General features: G+C 42.2%; 1 protein-coding gene across 2 annotated transcripts in view; it reads left to right on the plus strand.

The window, feature by feature from the left end:
* Positions 1-2,332: 2,332 nt before the first annotated feature.
* The window catches only part of anos1b (anosmin 1b), a 71,183-nt gene continuing 60,758 nt past the window's right edge, over positions 2,333-12,757 (plus strand). For both annotated transcript variants that reach the window (XM_057842173.1, XM_057842174.1), the window contains exon 1: positions 2,333-2,631. In XM_057842173.1, the coding sequence (XP_057698156.1) occupies positions 2,458-2,631 (174 nt within the window). In that variant the 5' untranslated portion in view covers positions 2,333-2,457. The remainder of the gene's footprint in view (positions 2,632-12,757) is intronic.

Genomic DNA, 12,757 nt, shown 5'->3' on the forward strand with positions numbered 1-12,757 from the left:
AAAAAAAATCAAAATGGCCGGACCAAATGTGCGGGCCGCAGTTTGGGGACTGCTGGGTTAACGTGTATTATTTACCATTACATTGAAATGCATGCCTTTTAGTTTTTGTGGCGCTTACACGCTCAAGTGGGGGCGCCCTTGCGCTTCCTCACGCGAAGAAGAACGCACTCACGTGAAGAAGAGCGCGCTTACACCCAAAGAAGAAATGCCGCATCCAAGTGAGTGAGCGAGTTAGTGAGAGAGGGAAACACTTCTACGGGCCTACGTTCTTTGTTAATGTTAATATCTACAGAGGTAACGCCTGTATGTATCATCTTTTGTGTTGTTGTTGTTGTGTTTCCACTCGCGATCGGACACTTAAATCCAGTTGTGTAGTGGTTTGAACGATGTGCTAATGCTAGCGAACGAATGCTAATCATTTGTTATTACTGTTATTAGCAGCTAATCATCGCTGATTTACGTTGATGCAAACCTGTTTGTTATTGGGGACGAAATTGATTTGTTTCATTTCTATTCTTAGTTTCACTTTTCAAGTGATGGTTGAATAAAGTCAGCAAATTATACCCACGTCTTCTGCGTCGTCATTTGGGAGTTTAGCTAGCTGTATAGCCAGGACTGAGCCTTAGCCTCTCTGTGAGGACAGCGCAGTCGTATTCCCTCCCGATGCAGTTATCTCCATCTTGCAATGACTGCAAGTCGCTTTGTTGTAATTTTTCCTCGTGAAGTGAAGACACACTTTCGAGCGTTTGAACCTACGTGCTGTCATTGTTATGTTTATGGCTGCAATGCTCGTGCTTACCCGTCTTAACCTTTCATTTTCACACTCTTTCCTGGTGAAGTGTAGTCAAACTTTGGAGCGAGTGGTTCTTGGCGCTATGCTAGTTTGATACGTCTGGACAACAACACACGTCACGACGCAATACGCGTCTTTAGGAATCGTTAAAGGGATCGTTAAGGCTTTTTCATTGTGATGTCGAGGCTTCGAAACACTCGGAACCGGTTCCGAATTGGAATCGGATTTCGATTCCCATCCCTACTAATATGTAATATGTAGGAAAAATGTAACGACTTGTGTAGCCCAAAGTAGCAGAATAAGAGTAGCGTTTTTTATTCACAAATCTACTCAATAAAAGTAAAAAGTATGGCTTAGTAACACTACTCTTGGAAGTACATTTTTCTCAAAATGTTACTCAAGTAAATGTAACGCGTTACTACCCACCTCCGAGTTAGACTGTTTCAACTCAAGACCTGAATATATTACTGAAAGAGCCAAAGGAAAGTATCTGACGCGAATTAGCATCGATCGTTTAGTTATCTAGCATGTACATGTAGATTAGGAGTGGGAACCTCTTGGTATCTCACGATACAATACGGTTTGCGATACAAAGCTCACGATAACGATGACCTGACGATATGGCGATACGATTATCGAAACAATGGTCAGGAAATCATTCTAGGATATTCTAAAAACAACAAATAAACAGAAAAACCAGCTTCTGCTGTGAATTGGAATGAGTTTATCACGAGTAGACGTTCAATCCATTTGAACTCATTCGCTGCCATCCCTCCCACTTCAAACGGATTGAACGTCTATGGCCGTCAGTAGCAGCCAATGCCAGGCAATGAGGTAATTTTGGGCCATTTAAGGTCATTTACCTGTTGATTTTCAGTTGCTTCCTGTTGATTTGGGGGTATTTTATGGGTCATTTCCTGTTCATTTTGTGTTACAGAACAGAAAGTGGCCCGGGAATCACCCAAATGAATAGGCAGTGACTTAAACTCAACAGGAAATGACCTGGAAATGCCCTAAAATGAACAGCAAGTGACCTATAAATGCCCTGAAAATCTGACAGAATGACTGTGAATGCTCTGGTTTCGAATGAACGAACGTTCCCAGTCTAAATGGATTGAGTGTCGAGCATCCTCAAGGCAGCATTAGAGTTAACTGAGACACTATTATGGTGGAAAATTCTGGTAGCAACTTGTTGGTTCCTTTTTATTTATTTATTTTTTAGACATTGACACCTTTTTAAAACGATATCTCGATTCTTGGCAGGCGTATATCGATAATCTTTTGGGATAAAAAGTATCACGATATATCGCCATTTCGATGTATTGTCACACCCCTAATGTAAATATGTTAATATTATTAATATATGTTTAAATGCAGCATTTGACATGAGGTTTACATTGCATTATTGTTGCTACTAGTTTTTACTACTAGATTATTTTACATACAGGTGCGCTTTAAAGTCTTAAACGCCTGGAGGCTGCACTTGCCTCTATGGTGGGCGTGTCCACGAGGAGCCACTTCACTCGCTCGTTGCTTGTTGGCACAGGCAGGCGCTAACGCGCACATGTCACTTCTGAGGGTCCAAAGAAATAGCGGGAGTTTAGAAGAGCTGGACACGCGGACGTCCCACTTCCAATTTAACTAGTAATCACCCGTCTGGTGTTATGTCCGTTCGTGGGGTCGTCTTGGTAGTCCTGTGCGCGGTCCTATTGGTGACGCGTGCTCGCCGGAGTTCAGTAGAGCAGGAGGATGAGGAGAAGATTAACAGCGCTAGATGCACCTCCAGGTGTCTCACTTTGCACATGACCCAGATAACTGCTGCTTTCAGACACTTCCAGGTCAGTATTTGATGAATATTTATGTTATACAACAATTTGTCTACAATATAACACCCAAGGCAAAGTCGTCTATGTGTGTTGTTTGTTCGTTTTATTTTTCAATTTGCTTTTAATTTATATTTCAAACTTTTATGTGTATAATTAATTTAATAGTATGTGCTTTATATTGTGCTGAAGAGCAGCATGACTGAAAAAAAGCAGAACCATTTAAAAAAATAATTTCTAAGATTGTGCATATATACCTGATGTATGTGCCAGTGGCGGAACAAATGTGAGCTGCGTCCGGGTGCGTTAATGGATAAACAGACCCCCCCCAAGGAAAGGGTGTATGTGTAGTGGGGGGGGGGGGGGGGTGCAAGTTGACAATTATTTGCGGACTACTCCACTCTTATGCAGGTCCCTCAACACGATCACGATGTGTGTGTGTGTCTGGGGTGCAAGTCGGAATTGTTTTGCAGGCCCCTCCAGACAACCGGCCAAGTGGCTGGCAGTTTACATGGTGATACTGCAACACCAAGACGCAACGATTCTATTGCGGAATGGCCTCGCCTTAATATGGTGACGTCGAAAATGGAAGGCGAAGACGCAAACTTTTGATTCCGGCCTCCAAAGCAGAACGATTCGATTGTGGGGCTTGCTCCGCGACCATACAAATGGAACACTCTCGCTCTGATGACGTCAGCACTCGCACACGTCACTTTGGCCATGTACAGTCGCTGCTACTAAACATTCAAAATAGCAAACATGGCGGATTGTTGGCTTTAATTTAGTTTTTATACTGTTTTTAATTTAAGTACATTTAATGTTTGCATTTTTGTGCCTATTGGAGCAAAAGAAAAAAACCCATGGAAGCCATCGCTTCGAGTGGGCGGGTATGTTGTCTTCTGGGCAGAGGCTTCGCGTCCCATTAGGGAAACCAGGCAATTGCCTAGGACCCCCAGCCAGCAGGGGCCCCCAGAGGGCCAACAGATTTAGCACTCGCAGCTTTACTGCACTGTCGCAGCGACAAGTGCGGCAGTGCCAGTGAAAGCCTTGTGTCTGAGTTAATAATAATACATTTTATTTGTAACGCACTTTACATTTGAAAAACAAATCTCAAAGTGCACATTACCATGTAATAAAATAAAAAGACTAAGAAAAAAAGAGTAAAAGCAAAAATAGACAGAACCACAGATAAAATCAAATAGAAATCAGATAAAATAAGATGAATAAAATTAGCCAGGGTAAGCTTTTTTAAAAAGGTAAGTTTTTAGTCCTTTTTTAAAGGCATCCACTGTCTGCGGGGCTCTGAGGTGGTCTAGGAGGGAGTTCCATAGACGTGGAGCAGCAGCTGCAAAGGCCCTGTCGCCCATAGGCTTGAGCCGAGTCCTGGGCGGGAGTAGACGGTGCAGTTGGCCTGACCGGGTTCTGGCTGAAGTATTTGGTGTGAGGAGTTCGGTGAGGTAGGTGGGGGCTACACCGTGTAGACAGTGATGGGTGTGAAGGGGGATTTTGAATTCAATAGAGTTCCCTGAAGGGGCCCCTTCACTCACTCTACACTCCACCCCACCAATTTTTTAATTGTCGTATATCCAAAATGAAGCAAAGTTATCCTTCTGGAAGCGACAAAAGAAGGAAAAAAAAGCAGAAGAGGAGAAAAGGAAGCCAGACAGTGGTGAGTGTACTATGTTACTGTAGTTTTATGTCCTAATGTAGTAGAAGCCGGGCACTTTGAGTGTCTTAAAAAGCGCTTTATGAGACCGGGGCGTTATTATACTTTTATTAAATACGCTATTGCTCCAAGTCCAACTGTCCTCCTTACTTGCACACGCTCGAAGGGCCCCATGTTGCTTGTTGCCTGGGGCCCCCGGGGACCCTTGCTACGCCTCTGCTTCCGGGCGGAGGAGGTTGTTGTCAAGGAAGTGCATCACCTTGTAAAACTGCACTACTACATTGTTTTCACACGGAATGGCGACATTGTTTGAATGGAGACTGAACCAAGACGTAACAAGAAATGTGTCGTATTCTAGAAGCGTGACCATGTAAACGGACCCTAAGTCACTATATTACAGCTCCGCGCATCATCTTACCTTTCTGTTTGACGCTCCACTTGCCCAACCATGCAAACTTTACACCCGCAAACCAGGCCCCTTAGGGGCCTGGGTGTGGTCGCCCCCCAGCACCCCTAATTTCAGTTCTGGGATGCGTCGATGTACCCCAATTCTGACAACTCAAATGGAGTACAACAGCACATTACATACAAACAATTAATGTGACATAAATGGAAGTCGTAGTGACAGTTCAACATTGTTGATGGTAAAATTACTAGTTGGTAGAATACTGACAGATTGATGGAATATTCATTCATTCATCTTCTGTAGCGCTTATCCTCACAAGGTTTGCAGGGGTGCTCGAGAGTATTCCAGCTAACTACGGGCAAGAGGCTTTGATGAAATATTGATTAGCAAATAATAATAATAATAATGATAACAATATAAAGGCAGTCCTTGACTTATGAATGAGCTGGCGAAGTAACCCACATTTCTGCGTAACTTGGCTATTGCTGAGGAATTGTGTGTTCCATGTTCATCAGTTTCTCTCCTTTCTCTGATCTTTTTATGATGTTAAGCTTCATTTCCATGGTAATTGCTTTTTGTTTGGCTGGACAAGCAGTGCTAGGAGACCCAGCTTTCTTCTTTGGGGCCATAATGTGATAAAAGGAGGACAAAAAGCCAAAGAGACTCCTGGCGTACAAAGACAGACAAGCACAGTCCACTAGCTGGGGTCTTTGGTACTATGATTGGCTGGCAACCACTTCAGGGTGCACCTTGCCAACTGCCCATAGTCGGCTGGGATAGGCTCCAGCACCCCGGTCTCTTTCCTGAGGATGAAGTAGTCTTTTCTTAGCTTTGCTGATGATTAATCAGATTAGATAGGGATTTAATTTGTTATTTGTTTCTAATTTGGTTTCCACTGGGTTGTTTTTATTTTCATCTCACAGAACTATTACCATTTTCTTGGAGTTGTATTAAAAAGTGTTCAATTGACAAAATGAGTCACTGCTCAATTTGCTGTTTCATGCCTTCCAAGCTTTGTTGTGTAGAAAGTAAGATTAACAGGGACATTAGGATGTTACCAAGTTTGAAAAAGCCACTTATCGTTAACAGCTTCAATATGTGGATGGTGTGTAGTGGGTGGGAAAGTCATTAACCACAAAGTTCAGCCCCTATGGCTCTAATGGTGGGGTGGGGCACATGTTGACGTATAAAACCGCAGGTTGGTCTGGTCCTCCTCCCTTTAGAATAGGCTCTTGCCACCTGTGCCTAATGAGAGTGGCCCCTCCATGACTCACCCAGATGCGAGTGCGTGCGTGCGTTTGTGTGTACCGGTATGTATGTGTGCTGGGGTCTCCGGAAGGGAGGTGTGAGAAAGGGAGGATTTTGTATTAACCTTTAAGAAGTGGATTGCAGTAGTCAGCTGTCCAACATGAAATAGCCCAGTAACCCAGCCAGAGTGTGAGATTGTTTGCTGTTTTTAGTTGATGCCCATAATGTGCTCTCACCACCAGGATTTCCTCAGTTTGTCTGCAACATTCTGCTACTAACAATATGCCAAAGCGCTTCCAGGACTTTGTTTACAGTTTGTCAACTGAACTATGTGGTTCACTGTGCAGCAAACTGTGCACTGCTGTGTGAAATCATGCCACATTTTCTATACTCTGTATTTATCCTCTGCCATTTTACTTGGGTGTCTGAGTTTTGAGTGTGTGCATCTATCCATCCCTGCCCTCAAATATTCCACCATGGAAATAACGTGAGGTTCATGTCATGCACAAAATCCCCACATGCTGAGGCGTATTTTACATGTTACCAAGGGTGATATAGTACTGCTTTATTAAATATAATTTCGAAGATATATGACTTGTGTATAACACATTAAGTATATATCCACATCTAAGGGTGATGACTAGATGATGTGTAAATTATGATCCGTCACTGTGTGCAGTCTCAATATAATCCTCACTACTTAGTAAACTACTTAGTGGGTCTTACAGAGCGAGTAGTCAGTGAGACAATTAGGGCGTCGCTTCACACGCAGCCCATTGTAAAATCTTTATTTTTGTTTCTTCCTCGGTAACGTCAGAGAATTTAGGCCCTTTGTTTGTTAGGAAGGTAAACAATAAGTCTATGCTAAAGAATCTAAAATTTTAAGGAAATGAAGACTGAATCTTTTTTGCAGCAACAACCTGGTGAACCCGAATTTTTCAATACTTTTTTTACAATAAACCTAACATTTATAACAAGAAGACTGTAGAAAACACAACAAAATACTTAACAATAGCACAAGAGAATCAAGTTTTTTTTTTTTTTTGAATCCTCTTCCGTCACCACAAAGTGACTCAAACTCACATTCTTCCCCTGGCTTCATGTCGTTGAACCCTGTGTTTGTGGCTCACTTAAGTGTGTGTGGCTAGCTCATAGCCAACAGAATGTGAATCCAGGCACCTCTCTTTCAGCTGCCTCTTTGGGTTTTCCAATACTTTTTCTAGTCTGGTTTTAAAGCTTAATCTTAGCCCTTTTGTCTGATTACGTTTACAGAGTGTTGGTATGCTGTCCTAATTCCAAACTCTGCCTTGACCTAAACTCCTTTAACTATAGGCTAACTCCTTAAAAATAATATGATGATTAATCATCATACTGTATTATGAATGAATAATCATCACCCTTCTCAGTATAGCTGAAACGTGTTGCTCATGCAGAAGATTAGACTGTGAAACACTCAAAGGTCTGTGGTTCTAATAGCTGGACGGACTTGCCAAGGTCAAGAGCCAGTTGGAGTGAATGAACTGCCTGTTTTATTGGAGAGCATTCGGGCATATCTATATATGTGTACGTGCCAGTTTGTCTGTGGTAGGTAAGCAAACCAGAGGCCATAGTACTAACCAGTTGTGCTCTGAAACAGACAAGAGACGATGGTAAGGTCAGGTTGCACAGATTCAAGCTCAGTCAGGCGAGAGGACAAGCTAGAGAAAGATTGCTGGAGCCACAGGCAGGTGGACTGTGTTATGGCAGTCTATCTATCTTGGTATCTAACTATCCATTGGAATGTCAAAAGAAATTCTATACCTGATTCAGTTAGGACGAGTACCAAAATACCTGATCCGGACAATATCACTATTTGGCATACAGTAGTACCTCGACATACGATCGCTTCGACACACGATCTTTTCGACATCCAACGTAAAATTTGACTCGCCATTTGTTTCTACTTTCGACGACATGCTCTAAATATGACGATCCATGACAGCACCCCAGTTTCTTTGTTTTCCCACAAGACGGACGCATGGCAGATGTTCTTGTGAGAGAAATCAACATGGGTTCCAACAATGCTAGTGCAGGTGGTAAAAAAAGGAAAAAGTGATGCCTACCGTTACCACTGACATGAAGATAGATATGATAGAAAAATATGAGCGTGGGGTGCGCATCTGTGATATGGCTCGGTCAGCAATACAGCCATAGACGGTATATGAGGGTCCTCCTCCGTTCGCAAGTCTTTATAAGTTAAGGTGGCAGTTATTATTGTGGTAACATCGCCAAAGAAATTGCCAGCTTCTTCAGGTTTCTAGTCATTTATTTCATCAACTTGTGCTTAGTGTCCCCCGCAGCAAGTAAACAAAGTGAAAGTGAAACTAAAAAAGCTTGTTCTAAAGTCAGCCACGCAATGTGTTCAGGTACACCACGCAAACACATTCACCACATTAGAACCCTGTTTGTTACATTATTACAGGTATTATGATTAAGATTATTGCTATTATTATGTTATTCCCATTTTTATTCATGATTGTATTTGCTTTCCTCTTTGTAATTGATATTTGGTATAGTAACATCAATATTTATTGAGAATTTAGTGTAGGTTGTCGGGCTGTGGAACGAATTAATGGAATTATAATAATAATTATTATTATTATGGGAAAATCCTGCTCAACATATGACCATTTCGACGTACAAACAAGGTCCTCGAACAAATTAACTTCGTATGTACAGTGCCTTGCAAAAGTATTCGGTCCCCTTGAACCTTGCAACCTTTCGCCACATTTCAGGCTTCAAACATAAAGATATAAAATTTTAATTTTTTGTCAAGAATCAACAACAAGTGGGACACAATCGTCAAGTGGAACAAAATTTATTGGATAATTTAAACTTTTTTAACAAATAAAAAACTGAAAAGTGGGGCGTGCAATATTATTCGGCCCCCTTGCGTTAATACTTTGTAGCGCCACCTTTTGCTCCAATTACAGCTGCAAGTCGCTTGGGGTATGTTTCTATCAGTTTTGCACATCGAGAGACTGACATTCTTGCCCATTCTTCCTTGCAAAACAGCTCGAGTTCAGTGAGGTTGGATGGAGAGTGTTTGTGAACAGCAGTCTTCAGCTCTTTCCACAGATTCTCGATTGGATTCAGGTCTGGACTTTGACTTGGCCATTCTAGCACCTGGATACGTTTATTTTTGAACCATTCCATTGTAGATTTGGCTTTATGTTTTGGATCATTGTCCTGTTGGAAGATAAATCTCCGTCCCAGTCTCAGGTCTTGTGCAGATACCAACAGGTTTTCTTCCAGAATGTTCCTGTATTTGGCTGCATCCATCTTCCCGTCAATTTTAACCATCTTCCCTGTCCCTGCTGAAGAAAAGCAGGCCCAAACCATGATGCTGCCACCACCATGTTTGACAGCGGGGATGGTGTGTTCAGGGTGATGAGCTGTGTTGCTTTTACGCCAAACATATCGTTTTGCATTGTGGCCAAAAAGTTCAATTTTGGTTTCATCTGACCAGAGCACCTTCTTCCACATGTTTGGTGTGTCTCCCAGGTGGCTTGTGGCAAACTTTAAACGAGACTTTTTATGGATATCTTTGAGAAATGGCTTTCTTCTTGCCACTCTTCCATAAAGGCCAGATTTGTGCAGTGTACGACTGATTGTTGTCCTATGGACAGACTCTCCCACCTCAGCTGTAGATCTCTGCAGTTCATCCAGAGTGATCATGGGCCTCTTAGCTGCATCTCTGATCAGTTTTCTCCTTGTTTGAGAAGAAAGTTTGGAAGGACGGCCGGGTCTTGGTAGATTTGCAGTGGTCTGATGCTCCTTCCATTTCAATATGATGGCTTGCACAGTGCTCCTTGAGATGTTTAAAGCTTGGGAAATCTTTTTGTATCCAAATCCGGCTTTAAACTTCTCCACAACAGTATCTCGGACCTGCCTGGTGTGTTCCTTGGTTTTCATAATGCTCTCTGCACTTTAAACAGAACCCTGAGACTATCACAGAGCAGGTGCATTTATACGGAGACTTGATTACACAAAGGTGGATTCTATTTACAGGCATGAAAATCTCTCACCTTTCGGCGAAATTCGCCGTTTTGAAGTCAAAAAGGGCGACCTACGTGAATTGCGTAGATCCGAGGAGAAATTCTTTTTGGGAGGGGGGGGTCGGGAGGTTTTATTGAATTATTATTATTATTATCATCATGTGATTAACTTAGTACGTAAACTGAGCACTTAAAGTGCTTGTGACACGAAAAAGCATGTTTATTTCATAATACACGCGGTATTTTATGCTCCTGAATGATATGGACCGCTTGGATGTGTGTGGAAGCGATTGCTATATTTATTTAGTTTTTTGAATCCCGCGCCAGGAAAATGAGTGACTTCCGGCTTCGGTCTCGCATTGAGGAGGAGGGCGCTGTGACGTGTACGGTAGAAGACGTCCTCTTCACGCTACAGTGTACTGTTGTGTATGAGGACGAAGGATTCAGCTGATTTTGCGGATTAATACTTTTATTTTTTGCATCACGCCAGCCAAACGGCTGCAGAAAAATCATTCTGTATGCGGGAGAGGCGTATGCGCCTTTTTGGAGTTTCAAAAGGTTCCCATTCACCGTGGATATTTACTGTGGGACCATTGGACTTACAAGGAAGTGAGTAAACATCTTGTTTGTATTATGTCAAATACGAATACAGTGATTACAAAGTAAACACTATAAAATTCCTTTAAATAAAGGACTACTTACGTTTGATCATTGATAGGCATGTAAAAAGCTATCCTCACGCTCATTAGCAGTTAGCTGTTAGCACGTTAGCTACACAACAATTCCAGCCACCCTCCTCCAGGGAACGAACTGTAAATTGCTCTCCGCCGGGCGGTTTGCCGATCCACAAAGAAACTCGACAACCGGGTCGTCATGTCAAATAATCCAGGCTAGTTATGTGTGATTTTCCACTTCGAAGACTTTGAAACATCCCTCGGTTCGGGTTAGCATGTCAGCTAGCTGTCACTCCTTCTGGTCTGTTTACATTCTCCGAAGCCGGGGAAGGGAAATGACATATGTCCGATTTAGGTGTCATAAAATATCGTTCGGCAGGTGTGACAGTAAAGGTAAAGTCGACTGTTTTGACCATTATGGAGTAATTTTGCCATGTCGTCTTGAATAAATGGATTTTTATTATTTTATATTCCATTTAGCACAAGTTATTTGTCATGACCATGCCATTTATTTAGCAATTGGGGAAAGTACTTGGGTAAAAAGAAAATCCTGTAAAAATATTGAAGTAAAGAGACAGAAACAATGACATTTTGCCGCTCTCTTCGTCGCGTTTTCCTCATTGTGAATAGTTCCCCCTCGACGGGCTGACTGGTCCTTCTCAAGCCATTTATATAGCTATTGGGGAAAATACTTGGATAAAAAGAATATCCTGTAAAAATATTGGGAGTAGAGAGACTGAAACAATGACATTTTGCAGCTCTCTTCGTCTCGTTTTCCTCGTTCTGAACAATTCCCCCTCAATGGGCTGAATAGTAAAACCGATGAGCCTAGTCTACCGCTGACGTCATCCACCTGTTGGGGACGCTAAAGCCCTATAATTGTAGGCGTGGCTAACCGGCAGATTAAAAGACTAATTTCTCGTCATCTGCGCTTTGCTAAATTGTTGTATATAGTCGAATCGTCTCAAAATATGATTCTAATTCACATAATAATGCCATTTAAGACTTTTTTTCTGGTGTCGTATGCTCTTTAAGAAATCGGTTATTTAAAAAAGAGACACTTGGACAGTCAGCAAATCCTTCTAGATGCTTCGCTGACGAGAACCAATCATCAGCCCAAGCTGCGTTCCATTATCCCAAACGCGCGCACTCCTTACGTGAACATGGAGTGCTCGGAGAGCCTTTGGTTGCATTGCAAAGCTGCGAAAACAAAAAGCAGGCCTTATCCACACCGGGGCAGACCAGAGCGCAGCATACACACTTGCCTGTATTTGCCAGCAGATTGAATTCGGTGAGTAATGGTTTCAATCGTTTTCACATTTTGCGATATAAAAAAGTTACTGCCATTCGTTGCAGCTTGCGTTGAACACTGCCAGAGCTAGCCAAATCTCCCATGAAAAAAAATAGCTCCCGTTAAATTGGCGTCAAGCTTGTGTATTTAGCGGTAATATAAACGAAGAAACACACTGTTGAGTCAAATTAAGCGGCATGCTCTCGGATGGGGGGGCTCCTCGCATCGCTCCCGTCGTCCGCCTGAGACGCGTTATTTTCGGCTGAGACTTGAGCTGACGGCCGGTGTCGGCACAACACCGGGCCGACGAGTGGTGGGAATGAGTCCTGCTTCGTAAAGCTTTTCAGAAATACAGGGATCCCTCGTTTTTCGCGGTTAATGGGGACCAGAACCCGCCGCAATAAGTGAAAACCGCGAAGTAGCGCCCCCCCCAATTTTTTTGTGTTTGTTCAATGCATTTATTCAGATTTTACATTGGAAAAAAGATACATATATATAAGACATGTTTTTTTTCACTTTTTTCGCCAAAGTATCATTTATAAATGGTTTTCACGCACTTCAAAATGTAAGAATTATGATAAGTTTTAAACATGTTACTGCCCCACAGAATTATTTTTAAACAAGAATAAATTAGTAAGAAAATGCTTGGCTTTATTAAATGCTTCATAGTGAGTCTACTCAAACCCTCTCAGGCTTTGGTAAACGGTGATTGACACATGTGCAAAGTTTTTCTTTTTATATATTTTTTTTGTTTGAAGCAACTTATTTGATTGAATAATAAAGACACAAATGTCCTAGCCAAAATGTGGCCCAAACGCA

The sequence above is a fragment of the Corythoichthys intestinalis genome, chromosome 7 (assembly GCF_030265065.1).
Source record: "Corythoichthys intestinalis isolate RoL2023-P3 chromosome 7, ASM3026506v1, whole genome shotgun sequence".
In the NCBI taxonomy this organism is placed as follows: domain Eukaryota; kingdom Metazoa; phylum Chordata; class Actinopteri; order Syngnathiformes; family Syngnathidae; genus Corythoichthys; species Corythoichthys intestinalis.